This window comes from Epithele typhae (genome assembly GCF_022376455.1).
Source record: "Epithele typhae strain CBS 203.58 chromosome Unknown BXZ73scaffold_24, whole genome shotgun sequence".
Classification (NCBI taxonomy): Eukaryota; Fungi; Basidiomycota; class Agaricomycetes; order Polyporales; family Epitheliaceae; genus Epithele; species Epithele typhae.
In genome coordinates this window covers 86,450-104,861 of record NW_025954215.1, presented here as the reverse complement: position 1 = coordinate 104,861, position 18,412 = coordinate 86,450, and the positions used below count along the sequence as shown (strand labels likewise).

Below are 18,412 nucleotides of genomic sequence, written 5' to 3'. Positions count from 1 at the left end.
ACAGGCCTCGCGCATTGACAAGGGGTCGGGACAGCGGGTCGGTCTTGCGAGCGTCATCCTATCGGCGCTGATAGCGCACCTTCGACGCGGGGCGCGGAGAAGGAGAGTCGCCAGAGAGAACGGCACTCGGGTCTTGGTCCGCTGACAGATCCCGACTAGTTCGCCAATTGAAGGATAGCCTATGGGTGACCGTGGCAGGGCCTGTGGAAACGTGCCCGGCGGTGTTCATCTCGACCGTTCTTCAGGGCCCCAAAACGCGCCGCGGACCGGCGCGCAAGGGTGGACCTGTGAGACGCTTCAGAATGATAGATCGCCGGTGCGCATCCCGACACCCAGCCCGAGGGCGATTATTTTCATTCGCAGACGTTGTGCTTGTGTCCAGCGTCGATAACGCTGATGGAAGTCTGTTCGCAGAGTGGGTTGGCCGCAAGGGACACGAGGCTAGCTGCAGGATCGTGAGATGAGTGTCAGCAGACTCATCGCTTAGAGCCCACCCGACCCAGAAGCAAAACAGTGGGAAAATGGCTGCATGGCGTTTTCTGGCTCTCTTCTCCGACGTTGTGGTTTAGGTGAAGTTGCAAGTTGTGGCGGAGCGCACGGCTGGCGCACGAGAGGGCATTTAGACGCGCTGCGGCTCGCTAATTCTTGCAGTCACCCTGTGTCCTCATTCATTCCACTTCTCGACTCGACTGCTACCATCATCCCCCCACTCACCCCCCGATATACCACCTTCACACGAGCTTCTATAAATCTCGAACACGCCCCTGCGCGCATACCGAAGAATGCAGCCTCGAGGAATGCGCATATAGTCAAGTCATCCTACAAGAATACCATACATACGAGCAATAAGATACAAGTCACAATGACCTCCGGGTATGAACATACACCATCTGTCTGTAGTCTTGCGCTACTGGGCTGCTGCAGCACGCGAAGGAATGCGCACGCCCTGTGCCCCAAGGGCCGCTGATCATGGTCGAGGTAAAGTACTCATCTCAGACCGCTGCTCTACGCCTTCTTCCGCACCGAATCGCTGGGTCCGTCCTTCCTCCGGATGCTCGGCGTGCCGAAAGAGATGAGCTGGTCGATGAGCGACGGCCGCCGCTCCTTCCTCAAGGACGGTCGAGGCGTCCGTGTCTGTTGAATTTGGGGCTCGCTTTGGTCGAGTGGCGACGAGCATGGAGTTTACTTGCCTGGGGCCCTTCCTCCCGCACCGATGGGCTCCGTGGTGGGCAAATTTCAAGCTGGACGGGGTATCCTGAGCCTGGAGGGCTCTGCGGGAAGGGCAAGCTGGAGCGTCTCGTGCGCGAGTCGTAGCGCGGCCGCTGGGTGTCGCGCGCCTTGGGCGGACGCGTCGACGAGGACGACTGCTGAAGGGACGCGGCGCGCATGAGAGACGGCGGTTGGTGCTGGTAGGAGACGGCGTCGGAGGACTGGGTGGTGCGGTGCGTGCTCTCGGTCTTTGTGGACGATCGTGCTGGAGAGACAGGCGAGTGCTGGGAGTGTTGGTCGTGGGCGTAGGCCTGCGCGGCTTGGGCTTGGACCCAGAGCGCAGTGCGCTCATGTGGCGAAAGCGGGGGGCTAGGTGGTCGGGGCATGAGGCCGGGGGGCGGAATGGTCGTGCTGGGCGGTGCGCGGAGACGGTGTGCTGGAGGGCGGGGCTATATGGACGGAGGAGTCTGCGGTGGCAGCTGCGGCCACCGGGAGAAGACGAGGGGGAGTGGGGTCGCTTCGCGTGCGCTCCAACGAGGCATGTGTCTTGGCCAGCGGCGGACGAGCTACTCTCTCTGCGCGCGCGACGACAACTGCTTGCGCGCGGCGGCTCAGGGCGAGTGGCAGACGGATCGGGCAGGATGAAGGTCGGGGAGCAGCGCCCCTCCGCTGGGTGCCTGCCGTCTTCAGCTCTCTTCCATCCTCGGCCCGTGGCTGTCCTCTCTCACCACGAGGTTATCAGCCTCCTCGGATTGGCAACCTTCGTGGCGGGCCTCGGTGGTAGCAGCCCGGAGTAACCGATCCCCCGCATCGTCCAGACTAGTCCAGCCCTTTTGTACGTGTACATACACCGATGCTACTCAGAGATGAGTCAGACTGAACGTTGATCCCGCTGCTATCGTACCCTCGGTTGCCCAGAACCACCACCTTCAAGCATACGTCGCCGCTACCGCTCCCACTGCCCGCCTCCCCCGTCACCGCACTCCCACAGACAGCATCCATGACATCGGCCGCAACAGCTTCGGCCCCTTCCCAGACGATCCGAGTCGTCGTCCTCGGAGGGGGCGTCATCGGCCTCACCGTCGCCCACGTCCTTGCGCAACACGCACGGTACGCGATCACCGTCGTTGCGCGCGACATGCCGGACGACCTCGATTCGCAGGCGTTTGCGTCCCCTTGGGCGGTGAGTCGCACTCAGCTGAGCTGCCTTTGCGACTTCCCTTCCGGTCGATCGTCCGTTGTCCGACCGCTCTAACCAACCTTGCCCTCCACGACAACAATAGGGTGCGAACTGGTCCCCCATTGGCCGCCCCGATGCGCGCCTGTACAAATGGGAGAAGACGACGTTGTGAGTGCGGCGACCACTAAACGGCAGCTCGAGTGCTGACGGCAACCCTGCAGCGACAAGTTCTGGGACATGCTCCCTTCCGGGCTCGTCCTGGTGCGTTGGCACATGCGGCACACCTTACCCCAGCTGAGTGCGTCGCCCGTCTGTTATGAAGGCTTCTCCGTCCCGCGTCTTCTACGGCGCAGGCACGAAGCTTGAAAAGACGTGGTACAAGGACCTCGTGCGCGACGTAAGCGCGTGCCTCTCCTCCGCACCACCCGCGCCCCCGCACTGATCGTCACGCACGCGCCGCGCGCTCGCAGTTCCGGATCCTGGAGCCAAATGAACTCCCCACCGGGCAAGCGTGCGGGGTCGGCTTCCAGACCATCTCCGTCAACCCCGCGCAGTACCTCCCCTGGCTCAAGGCCGAGCTCACCGCGCGCGGCGTGGAGTTCGTCCGCAAGAAGGTGCACTCCTTCGGCGAGGCCGCCGCGCTCGCCGGGGACGGCGCCGTGCTCGTCAACGCCACGGGCCTCGGCGCTCGCTCCCTCGTCGGGCTCGAGGACCAAGACGTGTACCCGATCCGCGGCCAGACGCTCGTCATCGACAACCCGGCGGTGGACGAGTTCATCTGCGTCGAGCTGCGTGCGTGAGCCTCCCATATCGCGCCCCCCACCGCCCTTCCCTAGCTCCCTCCACCCTCCCCGCGTGCTCACGCGCGCGCACCCCCCGAAGCGATGGACTCCGACTCCGCGGACGCGACCTACATCATCCCGCGCCCCGCGCCCCGCACCGTCACCCCGTCCGGGCGCACGACGATCCTCGGCGGCAAGTACGAGCGCGGCGCGTGGGACACCGCGTTCGCCGCCGCCGACGCCGCGGCCATCCGCGCGCGGTGCGCGGCGCTGCTCCCCGCCGTCGCCGCGCCCGAGACGCGCGTGCTCGCGCACAACGTTGGGCTCCGCCCGGCACGCAAGGGCGGGCCGCGCGTCGAGGTCGAGCGGGTCCCGCTCCCGCGGGCGAGCGGCGCGCCGGGGATCGCGCTCGCGGGAGACCCGGGCGCGGAAGGGGAGGGGGAGGTCGTCGTCGTGCACGCGTATGGGTTTGGGTGAGTGGGGATGCGTTTTCACGGGACGGATATGACTGACATCCGGGCTGCAGACCGGCAGGTTACCAGCAGTCCTGGGGTGCCGCGATGGAGATCGAGCAGCTGGTCGAGTCTAGTGTCCCTTCACTCAAAGCTTGACGATGTCACACACCAACCAAGAAGAGCAAAAACGATTGTGTTGGGCAGTGCGTGAAAACATAGCGACGTGAGAGACTCGTGGTGTAATAAACATACGGGCGGATGGCTGGTAGTACATCGATGTAATGTAAGCTGAGAAAGCGTGCGGTCCGAGGCAAATGCAGTCCACCTCCACATTCCAATATGACATGCCCGCGCCCGGCCTCATCCTCTGCCAGGAGGGTCGAACACGGGCTGTCGCGACAGGAATCCGCTGCGCGACGCCGACGGGGCGCCCCGGACTTGATCTTGCCGAGCCACCCCTTCTTTGCAGCAGTGGCCTTGGTCGTTACCTGGACGCCCTCGCTATGCGACGATGCCCTAACAGGGTTGTTTGTTACGTCCATTGAGAGCGGCGGTGTCGTCGAAGAGCTTGCTAGTCCGGGCCCTGTTGTTGCGCGCCGCGGGGACGACATTGGTCGACGCGGCGATTCCGAACCTGCTCGATGTGCTTGTCGCACCGGCGTGAAGCCCGTCCGCATCGTCTGTAGCGCCTTCCGGAAGCGCGGAGTCGTAGGCTGCGGAGGTAACGCTCTTTCCCCAGCAGAACTCAGGGGTGCACTCTCTGCAGAGAACGTCTGCGGAGGGACCGAATTGCAGTCATCAAAGTCGTCGGGAGCACGGCGCTTTTGGCCGATGACGGAGTGCGAAGAGGATGAAGAGGGCATGGAGGGTGTCGCGGCAGATGGATCGCGGTGTCGCTCGGGGGTGCGTGCCCGGAAGACGGGCATGCGTGCCTCGGGGGTCTTTGAACGGCCGATGGAAGGACCGGAGATCATGCGTTTCCGGGACGATTCGGGAGTCTTCGGACGGAATGTGGGTATTGGGGGAGGAGGGATGGAAGCGGCGTTGGCGATGTTGACAGGAGCCGTGACAACTCTTGGACGCGATGTAGGGCGAGAGGAGGTGGATGTGCTTAGAATCATAGGTGACGGTGCGAGGGTGGAAGGCGAGAAGACCGCACACGGCAAGAGGGCGGGAACAGCTATCGGTGCGGCCACGGGTGCTGGGGTCTCTGCGGGCTTGGCTGCTGCTTCGGTTGCTGCGGTGAGTTTCGTCTGTAGAGTTTGCACCTTCCTTGACAGAGAGTCGATTTTGCTGTTAAGCTTCTTCTTCTCCTTCAACATCCTGCGAGTTGAGGTTCAGTTATACCCCCATGCAGGTGACAGCTCTCACTTACTCGATGAACCTGTCATCGTTTTCCTCGATCTCCAGACATTTAGCGCGCAGAAGCTCTTCGTACTCGTCGTTCTTCTCCTTCAGCTCTAAAATGGCGTCTTCGGCACTAGGTTGTGCACGAAGAGCTCCAAGTTCGCGACGGAGGGAGACGACGGTTTGGTCGTGTTGGATCTTTTGCATCGCGAGGTTCGCCTCCGTAGCCTGAGCGAGCTTGTCTAGAGCAGTATACTTGGAACGCAACTCGGAGAGTTCAGATTCCAGCTCAGAGATGTGTTGCTCCCTGTGTATGGCGTTAGATGGTCACAATAAATCAGCGTCAGACTGACGTACCCTTCGACCATCTGGCTTTCCAGGTGTCGCTGGAGGGTCTTCACACGCTGCACCTCCGCTTCCAGATTCGTGACTTGGTATTGTACGGAAAGCTTCTCGTCCTCGGCCTCGCGCAGGCAAGTCTCCATGTGGTCCAGCTGCGCAAGAAGCTCCGACAGCTTCTTGTCAGCTGCAGTTAAGCCCATCTCTGCGGAGTCACGCTTGGAAACAACGTCCTGGAACTCCGCCATGATGGTATCGCGCGTTTGGGCATGGGCGGTCTTCTCCTGGTCGACCTCCATTCGACTGTCATCAAGCTCTCTAGAGAGGACAGTGAGACGGTTTTGAAGATCTTCGACAGTCTCTGTGAGCTCGTCGATCGCCTGGCGTTGCTGAGCGTTCGTCTCGACCCTGGCGTCTTCAAGGGCTTTCCTCGCGTCCTCGAGGCTTGACTGCATCTCCTCGAGCTGCGTTGTATGTGAGGCGCGGAGCTGCGCCAGGTCCGCCTCCAGTTCTTCGGAGTGTCGACGAGCCGCGGAGACCTCTTCGGCTTGTTGCTGCATGCCCTGTACAGTCTGATTGTGAAGCATTTCGAGCTCATCTCTGCGGCTGGTGACTTCTTGAAGGTCGGTGGTAGTTTCGTCCAGCCGTTGACGGATGCTCCTCATCTCCTCGGCGTGCGCCTCTTTCAGCCGTTCGATCTCCGATTGGAGCTGCTCCGCGCTGTTCAGGGATTGTTCGATGTCGGTGAGTCGGGACTCTAGCTGCAGCTTGGCTTGGTTGAGCTGCACTTCGGTTGCTTCACGCGACAAGTTGGCCTCCTCGCGGAGACGAGTCATTTCAGCGAGCTCGTCTGAGACATGTTTGAGTTCGTCCTTGAGTGCTGTAACTTCCTGCTCACGATCCGCCTTGGACTTGGACATCTCCTGGCGAAGCTCCTCTTCGCTGGCCGAGCGCGTCTCGCTGCTAGCCAGCTGAGAAGCAAGCTCGTCTTCGGCGCGTTTGAGGTCTTGCTCGACGTGCTGCAAACGTTCAACGGTTTCCTGTAGGCGCGTCTCGAGCTGATCGCGAGTAGTCTGCGACTCTTGCAACTGTGACTCCAGAGATTCCTTCTCTTGCGCGAAGAGGCCGGTGTCCAGTGACTGCCGATCGGCGTGGCTCGCGTGAACGGCCTTGAGCTGGTTCTGGAGGGACCTCAACTCCTCGTCCTTCTCTTGGAGCTCGGTCTGAAGGTCCTCGAGTTGAGCTTGCATCACCAGCCGCACTTCCTCAGCTTCTTGGGATGCCTTCGTCGCCTGGGCGAGCTGCACCTCCACCGCAACGGCGGTGTTGTCACGAGACTGGACAAGCCCGTCCAGCTGCTTGGTGGCGGTCTCGAGCTGCAAGAGAAGCTGCCCCTTCTCCTCGTTCAACGCTTGAATGCGATGTTCCATCTCAGCACAACCTCGGGCGTTGTCAGCGAGCAAGAGCTTCGACTTGATGTGCGCGTCCCGCCCGGTGGCGACAGCCTGGAAAGTGGTGCGCACCATCGCCTCCAGCTCCCGCTCCCGCTCCTCTTCGACGCCCTCCATCGCATCCTCGAGCTCCTCGCAGCGCTGCCGCGCATCGTCTCGTTCCTCGCGCGTCGTCCGGCAATCCTCGACCATCGCCACCTTCTCCGTCTGGTACACCTCAATCTCTTGCGTCATCTCGGCGAGGCGTTCCTCTTGCAACCTCATGTTAGCCTCGAGCCGCTTGATGTCGTGCTGGTGCACGCCGATCTGCTCCGTGCGGCGGAGGATGCGCTGCTCGAGGTCGCGACGAGGATGCGCATGGCGCCCACGGACTGACCCGTCTTCCCGGCGGCGGAGAGGTCGGAGAGTTGCTCAACGTGGTGCGCTTGTGCGTCTTCGAGCTCCTGGCGGGCGTTGGCAAGGTCGTCCTCGAGGTGAGTCTTCTCTAACGCCAAAGCGTCGCGGGCCGCCTCGGCATCGGAGAGGGCGTCGGACAGGTTGCTGAGCTGGGACTCCGCGTCTGAAAGGGCGGCACCAGTGTCGGCATGACTGCTGCGCTCGTGAACCAGGGCTTCTTCGAGAGTGTGAATCTTGGTGCGGAGTTCGCCGCAATTGACTCGGCTGCACCGACGGATCCTGACGAGGATAGGATTTGTTGCTGAAGCTGAATCACAGCCACCTCGTGCTCCTGGAGGATACGACGAGACTCGGAGAGCTCTCCGAGAAGCCCCTCGATACGAGAAGCTTGAGGTCATCGACATCCGAAATATGTTGTGCAACAAAGACAACGCAATCGCCATGCGAGAGGATCGTTCGGTCTGCTCGTGGAACGCCTGGAATTGACCTTCAAGGGCGACGAGCTCTGTAGTGTTGAAGCCGGGTGTCACAGGAGCGGATGTAGCAGTAGCGAGTCGCTCTTCGAGGGATTCGACCGCGAACTTGTTCTCGATAGTCAAGAAGTCTAAGTCGCGCTGAAGTCCGTCACGTTCAGTACGAAGTCGCTCTATTGCGTTGAGTAGGCGCTCCATCGTTGCTGCCGTTTCTTCCATGTCTCTTTCAGGTGATCCAGAGTGGAGAGAGGAATCTTGAGAGGATGTGGACAGACGGAACTGGAGTTCACTGAAAGAAGTCAGGGTTTGCCTATGCATACAATGCATACAGGAGATGAACTGACCTTATACGAGATTCTGCCGTTTGCACTTGCTCTACAAGGCGATCGTGTTCCTGCTGTAAGCGTTTGTGATCGCGGAACGCGCCCTGTTGACCGTGTAAATGTTCTCTAAGCTTTCCTTCCGCGGCTTCCGCTCGTTCGTTCGCTTCCTCTAGCATTCGAGATGTCCTGCTGAGCTCTTCTTGAAGCATACCTAGGTCGCGTTTCCGACTTCCTGCGGACCGTGCAAGCTCGTGCTCCAGCGATGCCACTCGTCTCTCCTCGTCTTCCAACCTCTCCAGTAGCTGAGCCTCCCGTGCTGCCAGGTCGGACCCTCCTTGAGCATCCCTGGCGAGTCGTAGATCTTCTTCTCGGTCTTGTAGTGCGGCTCGGGTCTCTTCAAGCTGCTTCGCCAGCTTCTTCTCCGAAGCAACTTTCTCGTTCTGAAGACGCACGAAGTCATCGCGAACCCGAGTGAGCTGCTCTGTTGTCTGTTCCAGCGTCGCGGCTTGCTGTGCCTTTGTGGAACGTAGCTCCACCACCTCCCTCTCCAAAGACGACGTGTTGAACGCTACGTCCGACGGCTGTCGATGATGTCGTGCGGTAACCGACTGGCTCTTTCGGAGCGCAGCTTCCTCTGCTTGGGTCTTGTTCGTGAGCTCGTCCTGGAGGGCCCGGACGCGCTTCTGCAGGGATGCGTTCTCGAGCTCGAGCTTGGATCGACCGTCCACCTTGGAGTCAGCACGATGGGACAACATGTCGATGGTAGATTGCAGTTCGTTGGCGGTTTGCTGGGACTCTTTGAGACGCTCGTTCGCATAGGCCAACGCTACTTCAGCATTCGCTCGAGTGAAGCGTTCATTCATCAGATCCTCGGCCCGGCGTTGCAGGTCTTCTTCCAGTTGGGCAACACGACCTGTGTCTTGTGCTAACTGTATCCCTATTTCATGAACGATGGGTATATGCGCAGAAGAAGACTGGAACATACCCTCAGTAACGCTTGGCTCAGCTGGTCCTTCACCTCCTTCAAGTCTTGTTCCCTCTTTGAGACCTCACTTTGCGAAGTGGTGTGCAGTGCGTCTGCATACATGTTAGATCATCTCACGGAATGTGCTGGTACACGCACCTTTCGAACGAAGCGCCTCCTTCAACATTCGAACCTCATCAGAGTCATGGTCATCGCCGATGCCCAAGGTTGGCATTTGAAAACAGGCAGCAATTCCAGTGAATGGAAGATGGAAAGGGAGATGTGACTGAACTTGCGTCGCCGATGGTAGTGTGCCGGAGAAGGCAGAGGGGAGAAGAAGCGGAATAGGCGCCCGTGATATGCCCAACCCAACAACGTCAACGCGTTCTACACGTGACCGTGATGCGTGGGAACTCAGTCCAACTGGGACTCTTGAGAGTCGAAGGATGGCAGCTCTCTACAAACCAAAACGTGACCACGCTACCTCTGTCCCCTCTTGTTTTCCCTTTCGACATGGTCAGATCTGACAACACTCGAGAAGACTCCCGTATTGCGCCACTCAACACACTCGAGTCAGAAACCTAGAAATTGGCAGAGGGTCGAAGCTCTTGAAGACAGGGCCAAGCCTAGGTGCATGACCATTCATTCTGAGGTTACCGATGGAGTTTAATTGTGCCTGTACAGTTGTAATGTGTTCCCTTGGCGTTGCGTCCCGTGTTCTCCCTCAGAACTTTGTGCCGATTTTCATCCTTAGAATTGCCGCTATTTCTATCGTTCGGGTCCTTCGGAAAGAGCGAAGACCGTGCACAGTGCGTCATTTTTGGACTCATGTGTGAGGCCGGAGAATATCTTTGGCAAGACTGTGGAGCAGTCCTCAAATGCGTCCTGTGCGAAGTCCCTACTGCTGTAACCATTGGTCGTCCGGGAATATCACACTTTATCGCCCTCGAGATCTCTCCCGATCGCGATACGACGCGCGATGGTCATCAGAGGCTATTTTCTTCGCCTTCAGGGCCCAAGTTTAGTGGCTGTGAACGCCAATTTAGCCGCACCACTTTTGAGGGTGCGTTCTTCCAGCTACTACTCTACTGTTTCCTATTCCGCCTTACTGAATGGGTTTGCCCTCAAATAGGAGTCCTAAACGCGGGACGTTCTTCGTGCGTTGGGAAAAATTCCGCTTGATCTAGCCCATGCCAGGTGATGTTCTACCACACCCCGTCGATCTGCTGACTACCGAATACTCTATCAAGAATGTGGAACCTCGGGTGGTACCGATGAAACCTTCTATATCCCTCAATTGAAAGCTACTACGTCTCCTACTCTTTTGATCCACGGGCGCAACGGGGTGCTTCACGGCTTTTTCTCCACGTCAACGATCGCCCTCAGATTATGTTAAAGAACTACGGATCATGGCCTTCGGGTGCAGGGGCTACTTGGCGGCAGCCAAGGACGACTACTCGTGGACAAAAGGAACCGTTAAATGGACGCAAGGAACCCATCACTCACATGTCCCCTCTGTCTGGCGGGGAACATCGAAGAACATGCACCATGACCGTCCTCGCGCTCCGACCCGAAGCCACCTGTCGAATCGATGAACGAGCGCATTGGTGATACGGCGAGGCAAAATGGACTTCGCATCGTTCATTCGCCGCTCTTTATGTGATGACGCCCAGAACCGGTCAGTCTTCGGGGGCAACTCCGTGGCAGCATGCCCCGTTCATGGTCCCGACACTGAGTCCAGCGGCGAAATGCGTACGTGCACAATCCCTCTTGTACCGCCTATTATCCGCTGGCGGTCCTATAAATCACAACACCTCGACTGCCTCTGTCCTCAGCCTCGTCTGCTCGTTGTCCACCCATACCGGTATACGCCAATTCCGAGGCTACACCATGTTTCCCTCACTCGCTCTATTCGCGCTCTCGTTCGCCGCCATCGCGTACGGCCAACAGGTCGGCACGCTAACGACGGAAACTCACCCCAAGATGACCATTCAAAAGTGTACGGCGAAGAACAGCTGCTCGACCGAGCAGCACTCCATCGTTCTCGACTCCAACTGGCGCTGGCTCCATTCCACTAGCGGCAGCAACAACTGCTACACCGGCAACACTTGGGACACCTCCCTCTGCCCCAATCCCACCACTTGCGCTAAGAACTGTGCCCTTGATGGCGCTGATTACTCCGGTATGGATCTACCGCTCTTACATGTCCGCTGTCTTAACGTCGGCAGGCACCTACGGTATCACGACGAGCGGGAACGCGCTCACTCTGAAGTTCGTTACGCACGGCCCGTACTCAACCAACATCGGTTCTCGCGTCTACCTCATGGACACCGCCGACTCCAAGTACCAGCTCTTCAACCTGAAGAATCAAGAGTTCACATTCGACATCGACATGTCTCAGCTGCCTTGCGGTCTCAACGGCGCGCTCTACTTCGTCGGCATGGACGCGGACGGCGGAACTTCCCGCTTCTCGGGAAACAAGGCGGGTGCCAAGTACGGCACGGGCTACTGCGACACCCAGTGCCCGCACGACATCAAGTTCATCAACGGCGAGGTGCTCCTGTTTCCATCTATCTCGGAAGAGGAAGAGGACATTCCTGATACCCCCGTTGTGCTGTCTTTAGGCCAACGTCCTTAACTGGACACCGTCTGCCAACGACTCGAACGCGGGTACGGGCCACTACGGAGCATGCTGCAACGAGATGGACGTTTGGGAGGCCAACTCCATGGGCGCCGCCTATACGCCTCACGTCTGCTCCGTCTCCACCCAGACGCGCTGCGAGGGCAACGACTGCGGCGACGGCAGCAACCGGTACGGCGGCATCTGCGACAAGGACGGCTGCGACTTCAACTCCTGGCGGATGGGCGACCAGACCTTCCTCGGCCCGGGCAAGAAGATCAACACCTCCTCCAAGTTCACGGTCGTCACCCAGTTCGTGACGAACAACAACTCGACCTCGGGCACGCTCTCCGAGATCCGCCGCCTGTACGTCCAGAACGGCGTCGTGATCGCGAACTCGAAGACGGCGGTCTCCGGCCTCAGCGCCTACGACTCGATCACCGACGCGTTCTGCAACGCGCAGAAGACCGCGTTCGGGGACACGAACTCGTTCGAGAAGCTCGGCGGCCTGAAGCAGATGGGCGCCGCGTTCGATAAGGGCATGACGCTCGTCATGAGTATCTGGGACGACCACACCGCGAACATGCTCTGGCTCGACTCCAACTACCCGCTTGACAAGAGCGCATCTACGCCCGGCGTCTCCCGTGGCCCGTGCTCGACGTCGTCGGGTGTGCCCGCGAACGTGGAGTCACAGAGCCCCGGCGCGACCGTCGTCTTCTCCAACATCAAGTACGGCCCAATTGGTTCGACATACTAAGCGGTGAGTACTTGAGCCTTTCTCCGGGCTGCTTCATTGTTGAGCCAGTCTTCCAGCGTTGTGATATCTGCGATAACGGTCTAGGGTCTTCTCGGAGCTTTGAGGGCGGTCAGGTTGTGAGATGTAACAAGGCGCTATGAACGCGTAGTAGTTAAGCTCAACTTCGGTTTTTGTACTTGTGAATATGTGAATATGAAGCCTCTCGTCATATGGAACAATCCCCGCGAGCGACTAGGGTTCGGAGACTGTGACTCCTTTCACTTGTTCTTTGAGCCATGCCCACAAGCGTTCGCCGATCACCGGGTCGTAAGCTTCTACCTTGCACCTCCCGAGTCGTGCCCACGGTACCAAGTACTTCAAACGCGAGATGCGCATGAGTATGGTACTCCTCCAGATCATATATCAGTTTAGCTTACCTCTCCATTGTAATTAAGTACCTCGGGCATCGTTCCCGCCCAAAGCTGAGTCAATGCGCCGTACGGAGTTGGATACAGAATCAAAGTCGCCTGTTCTCCGCGTGATTCAGCATTCGGCCGTAGGCTTGGCTCCCTCGACTTGTAAACATACCAACACTCGCTGAACAACAGCAGGAACATGGCGCTGTAACTCGCTTTTGATATTACCTGTCTTTTTTCGTAAGCCTGCGAGGCGCAATGGAGACCTTAGATCATACCAGGGTTGACGGACACAGATATGATACCGTCCTTTGCATATCGTTTCGCGACTTCCCGTGCCACAACGACGTTGGCCTAAGCAAAGCGTATAAGTGCAACCTAACAGAAGATTAAGTGCATCACACAACACCAGTTTGCTTTGCGTGTAGAGGTCCCCGGGCATCCACATTCCCCGTCGAACCGGGCCATCTTTGAATGTGTCCCAGTTCAAACTTCCGAAGTACGCCCCTCCAGAAGATGTGGTGATTACACGAGCATGATGGTCCTTTGCGCTATCCTTTCCGGCGATGAGAGCAGGCGTCAACAGTTCAGTCAGATAGAAATGACCTAATTGATCGAGTTCAGTCCTCGCTGTAGGTTATGGCGCTGAACTCGAGGACACGCACCGATGACGTTGGTGCCAAATTGCAAATCATAACCATCTACAGTGACTAGCTCACGTGGAGGATACATCACTCCGCTGGAGGAAGGTCGTCGTCAGTCACACACGAATCCCGCCATACATCTCTGGCAAAACTTACGCGTTGTTGAACAGCATATGAAGCTCTCTCTCCTTGCTACGTTGTGCCAGTCAACATGCTCGCCATAAATAAACATAGCTCCGTTCCGTGACAAACCTCATGAACTCGTCAGCCGCATGTTTTACGGACTTCAGGCTCGCAAGATCGAGTTCGAGGAAAAGAGGCTCGTTCCCGGTCGTTGCAGCGAGATCGGCGAGCACTGATGCCGCCTTGGACTTATCGCGGCCAGCTACGTAGACTTTTGCGTTGCGTTGTAGCAGTGCCTACAAATATATGGATTTGATGAGCCTCATAAGGACTCCCTGGGAAGGCAGATGTCCATTACTCATATGCTCACCTTCACGGTCTCCTTCCCAATCCCCGCATAACCGCCTGGAGTGCCAAGAGTGAGTCCCGAGAGGGGTCAGCATCTACATGACTGGCTCACCTGTTACGATTACGACCTGTCCACCCAAGTCAGGAATGTCGTCCACGCTGAAACGAGGTGATGGTGGATACAAAAGGCTAGCAAAGCTGTAGACGTTGAACACAAGCGAAAGCAAGGCGCCCATGACCCGCTCGTGCGTTTCAAGAACAATTCGTGGCGAAAGGTCCAAGGAGGTGTGCCCAGATGGCGCGACCTAGACTGAGTCAGTGGTTGCAAGTCTCTGGTCGTCCTTCTCCAAAGTGGTTCTTGAGACTCGCACTATTCGCAATAGGTGGCGACTGTGGTTGATTCAAATCGAAGTAATGTACAATCAGGAATCCCGTATGAACCCTTGGCACAGTGGTAGCGCGTGAGATTCCAGCTGGGAAATCCTCAAGGTCGTCCGTTCAATCCGGGCAGGGTTCAGCTTTTTTGCACAATGTGGCATGTTTCACGCTTTTGACCGCCTTTTGCAACGTGAACCGAAACAGCCAACACACAACGTATAGAGCCGCCCCGAGATTGATGCAATAACATACGATGGATCTATTCACAATACAACATGCGTAAACCCTCCGATCCCGCACAGTCCCGATAATCAACCACCAATGGCGGCAATTACCAAGTCCGCCGCAGCCTGTTGCTCGGCGCGTACGCCCAGTTCGAGCGTGACGCCTTGTGCCTTCGAGTATGTCATGCGGCAGCGCACGAGAACTTTTCCTCCGCCGCCGCCCATAAGACCGGAAAGCTGTAGCGTGTGCACCGTGGGTTGCTGAGGTTCTTCCGAGCCACCAAGAGGCTGCATGTTGAGGATCTCGATGACCGAGTTGCACGCCGCTGTAGGAGAAGCGGACAGAGTCAGGGTCAGTATGAGTGGCCGGAGCCATGTGATGGTGCACGCATGCACATGAGCATGCCGCCTGCGGACACGCACCTTTGAGGGACTCCATCGCCGAGAGCGAGAATGTCTCCGTAAGCGCCACGCCGCCGCGCAAGCGGTCCCACTCGGCCGCGAAGGTGACATAGGTGGGCACGAGGTAGTCCGCCGCGGCGAGCTCGGTGTCTTCGAGCTGGTACTCATCCTCGTAGCCCTCTTCTTCAGGCTCCCCGGTGGACGGGTCGAGCTCTTTGCTGACGAACTTGAGGACGCACGAGAACGAGGCCTGCACATACTCTTCAGGTGTGTCGCGTGTGAAGGACACGTAGACTATTCCCGGCGACGTCGCAGAGGTGAGGGTGGGCATGGGGATGATGAAGTCTTCCGTAAGACCAGAGTCCGCTTGCGGCTGCATGATGACCGAGACCTGCTCGAGAACGGTGTCTGGAATCGTGTTTGACACGTTGAACTGAAGACATAATAAGCAATTTATCGATCACAGTCCGCAGGAAACCTCACCTGGAACACGATGTGCTCCTTGAATACGTGCTTGACCACAGAGACGAGGTACTCCGTTTCGCTCTCGGTGAGGGGGTTGGGCTTGATGCTGCTGTTGAGGACCGGGCCATATGATGTAAGCTCCGGAACTTCTGCAAGCTGATGCACGTAATGGGACTGCGTCTCCGCGGCCGAAGGTGGTGGGGGCGTCGACGCTTTGGAAGTTGAGGGGACACCGATGGTCTCGAGCGTGCTGGGACCTGTAGGGAGCATTGAAGATCCATGGGTCACATCGTAGCACATCACACGTACGAGCAGCATCCTTGGCAGCCTGTTCCCGGCTGATTTTGGGAATGTCCGAGGCGTCAAAGGCTTCGTCCAGCGAATCGAGGTCGCTGATGTACGAAACAAGTTTTGACTCCAAGGCAGATAACGAGTAGATAGCCTCTGCGGAAGGAAGTTGCTTAGCGTAATACGTAACAGGGCGGCAGACTTTACAAACCTTCTTTGATGTAGGGCTGGATGAGCGGGGGCTCCTCGTACACCTTCAGGTAGAGTGCGGCGCGATCGCGGACCTCGTCGTCGACATCGTCGAGACACCGGTTGAGCAGCACGTGGATGCTCTTGCCCAACTTCGCGTCGATGTTGTTGAGACCGAACTTCGCCAGGCTCGAGACCGCTGCAGCCCGGACGGTCGCGTTTTCGAGCACGACGCGGTTGTAGATGAACCGGATGTACTTCGTGGGGTTAGGGGCCTTGGGGCCCTCGACGCCGAGCAAGTGGAGGATGCGAACGGAGAGCTTCGTGAACTCGCAGTCCTCGATGAACTCGCAGAGGTGCGAGAGCGCCTGCTCCTTGCAGTCCGAGATGAACTTGATCATGTCGAACATCGCCTCGACGACGGCGCGCTTGAAGTCGTAGCCGCCCTCATCGCGGAGAACGCCCGAGAGGAAGGCAAGCATCGACTCATGCTTCGCAGGGAACTTGAGGCATAGCGAGCGGATGGCGTCGACGATGATGACCTTGAACTCGTCACTGATCTCGCTCATGAAGCCGCTGATCTGCTTCATGAGGCGGTCGACGGATGCTTCGTTGCCGGTCTTGAGGAGGGTCGTAATCGCATAGGTGGCCACGCTGCGGTTCGGGTCCGAGATGAGGTTCTCGAGGTCGATATTGCATGCCGCGACACTTGACGGGTGGGACACCGCGAGCGAGGAGAGGGTGCGGGTGGCAGCGAACTTGAGGGTCGACTTAGGTGAAGAGAGGAACAGTTGAAGGACTACAATCGCGTGAACACCTGTAGCCCACTGAGAACCAGCTACTCACCAGCGATCGGGCGCGTCAGCTGAGTAGAAGTGACGTGCTTCATCTCGCAGATAACTCGCGCGGCCTCCAGGTTAACCATGTCGCTCTTGTGCCGGAGCCAGCCCTCAAGGAGCTCGAGCATCTGCCTCTGAGTGCTGGACAACACCCATCAGCGGCAACGAGACATTTAAGCGTCCAATGCTACGCACTTCGGATCCTCCTCCATGACCTTCGCGGCATACCGGATGAGCATGCACAGCGCCATTGGGTTCTTGAGCGTTGTGCCCGCCCCGCTCTTGCCTCCACCCAGTTGCTGTATCATCTTGGTGATTGCCATCCGGTCCTGCTGGCGAATCACATAGAGCAGCCCGAGCGAATGATACTGCGTGATGTAGCTTGTAGACGGAATCGCCTGGTAGCCCTGATTCGCGTTCGACGAGCCTCCGCCCCAGGCGCCGAGGTACCCACTACCACTGGACGCGCTCCCGCCAAAGAAGGACGAGGACGACTTGGCGTTGACGGCCTCCTGGGCCTCGTTGACCCAGCGCTTGACGACGTCTTTGGCGTGCGGGAATAGGTGGTAGGCGGAGACGAGCGCGGCGGAGGAGATGGACGGATTCTTGTCGACGATGGCGGCCTTGAAGAAGCGTTCCACACCTTGGGCCATAGACGGCTGACAATGTGCAGACCACCTGTTGGTTCCCTCGCTCGTAGTCGCAGAGACCATGAAGAGTACTCACGTCGATGATCCTCGCGAGGGCACGGATGGAGTTCGGCCGGTAGATGACCTCCGAGTTGGGCTGCATATCCTTCATGATGCTCGCCGTGACCATGATAACATCCTCTGCCGTCGTCGCGAGCTCCTTGATAGCGAGGTACACCATTTGACGCAGTGCACTCTGAAAAGGCGAATTTATCCAGTTTGAGCACCAAAGTCTACAACACCTCGGCTAGAGCGAAGCGAAACCAAGAGATAGTCCGACGTACGTCCTTGTGCTGGAACAATTTCGTCGTTCCAAAGAACAGCGTTGTCGCCTCTTGTGTGTTGAACGTCTCGCCGACATAGAGAAGATACACGATGCGCGTGAGCAGCGCCCTGCACTTGCGTGGGCTTATGGGGGATTCATTGAAGACTCGGGCCTCCTGGATAACGGTGGTTTTGTTGTTGTAGTATGTGCTGAGGCCGCTTTCCTCGTCCTTCTTCGTGGCAAAAGACATGATAGAAGACGGGAGAACAAGCGAGCCTTGCGGCACGTCGTGGAAGGGGAGGAGTATGGTCTGTAGTACAGATCTCACCTTGGCGGGTGCATCACGGAACACGTGGCGCTAGCACTGGCAGCGCACGTCTCTGTTAGGCTGTACCTAAACACAAGAATCCATCGACCATGTAGAAAGTTTAAAGAAGGACAACATTGGTTTCATATGGACGCACAGAATTGGGATTGACAACGAGGATATGTGCGAACACCACTATGCAATACATCGCGCCTGGTCACGACGCCGCTACAACTCTACACCAACGACACTACACCAACACCTCCAGATCCGCTACCACCTGCCACGACTGCGGATAACTCGGCGTGCTATCCACAACATCCACAATCCACCTGGACCAGACGCGGCGCCCTCTCTCTCCGGCGAACCCTCCAGGCGACCGGACCGCAGCGCGCGGCGGGCTACCACAGAGGTGGAGGAGAGAGGAAACAGAGCGACAGATCCAGCACTATAACGAGTACGACGTATGAGAGGGCGAGGAGAGGGGTAAAAGAGACAGTAAACGAGGGGAGGTGCGCAATGCGCATGGAGGGAGTATTAGAAAGGACGAGGGCAAGCTG

At 58.1% G+C, this 18,412-nt stretch overlaps 5 protein-coding genes and 1 non-coding gene across 6 annotated transcripts; 3 read left to right on the top strand and 3 right to left on the bottom strand.

The window, feature by feature from the left end:
- Window positions 1–353: 353 nt before the first annotated feature.
- On the bottom strand, window positions 354–1,595 carry BXZ73DRAFT_77545 (uncharacterized protein; the record flags this gene model as incomplete). Its single annotated transcript, XM_048022691.1, has 4 exons — window positions 354–445; window positions 777–819; window positions 1,024–1,134; window positions 1,212–1,595. The coding sequence occupies 4 exons, from the start codon at window positions 1,593–1,595 to the stop codon at window positions 354–356; spliced, it is 630 nt and encodes a 209-aa protein (XP_047877829.1).
- Window positions 1,596–2,209: 614 nt separating this feature from the next.
- On the top strand, window positions 2,210–3,782 carry BXZ73DRAFT_47049 (nucleotide-binding domain-containing protein; the record flags this gene model as incomplete). The annotated part of the gene is made up of 7 exons (XM_048019798.1): window positions 2,210–2,392; window positions 2,493–2,557; window positions 2,611–2,650; window positions 2,712–2,786; window positions 2,860–3,181; window positions 3,272–3,644; window positions 3,698–3,782. 7 exons carry the CDS (start codon window positions 2,210–2,212, stop codon window positions 3,780–3,782), a joined length of 1,143 nt encoding a protein of 380 aa, XP_047877828.1.
- A 7,027-nt stretch (window positions 3,783–10,809) lies between these two features.
- Window positions 10,810–12,296, top strand: BXZ73DRAFT_46957 (cellobiohydrolaseI; the record flags this gene model as incomplete). Its single annotated transcript, XM_048019787.1, has 3 exons — window positions 10,810–11,101; window positions 11,148–11,473; window positions 11,544–12,296. The coding sequence occupies 3 exons, from the start codon at window positions 10,810–10,812 to the stop codon at window positions 12,294–12,296; spliced, it is 1,371 nt and encodes a 456-aa protein (XP_047877827.1).
- A 231-nt stretch (window positions 12,297–12,527) lies between these two features.
- On the bottom strand, window positions 12,528–14,042 carry BXZ73DRAFT_89970 (NAD(P)-binding protein; the record flags this gene model as incomplete). The annotated part of the gene is made up of 10 exons (XM_048025457.1): window positions 12,528–12,650; window positions 12,713–12,802; window positions 12,864–12,919; window positions 12,970–13,045; window positions 13,101–13,297; window positions 13,357–13,430; window positions 13,492–13,527; window positions 13,588–13,754; window positions 13,829–13,863; window positions 13,919–14,042. The coding sequence occupies 10 exons, from the start codon at window positions 14,040–14,042 to the stop codon at window positions 12,528–12,530; spliced, it is 978 nt and encodes a 325-aa protein (XP_047877826.1).
- A 201-nt stretch (window positions 14,043–14,243) lies between these two features.
- On the top strand, window positions 14,244–14,323 carry BXZ73DRAFT_t105. The gene has a single exon. It is a non-coding gene; the product is annotated as a tRNA-Trp (tRNA).
- Window positions 14,324–14,495: 172 nt separating this feature from the next.
- On the bottom strand, window positions 14,496–17,795 carry BXZ73DRAFT_89969 (coatomer subunit gamma; the record flags this gene model as incomplete). The annotated part of the gene is made up of 9 exons (XM_048025456.1): window positions 14,496–14,734; window positions 14,832–15,243; window positions 15,294–15,532; window positions 15,585–15,719; window positions 15,775–16,551; window positions 16,599–16,732; window positions 16,787–17,250; window positions 17,318–17,476; window positions 17,565–17,795. 9 exons carry the CDS (start codon window positions 17,793–17,795, stop codon window positions 14,496–14,498), a joined length of 2,790 nt encoding a protein of 929 aa, XP_047877825.1.
- Window positions 17,796–18,412: the final 617 nt, after the last annotated feature.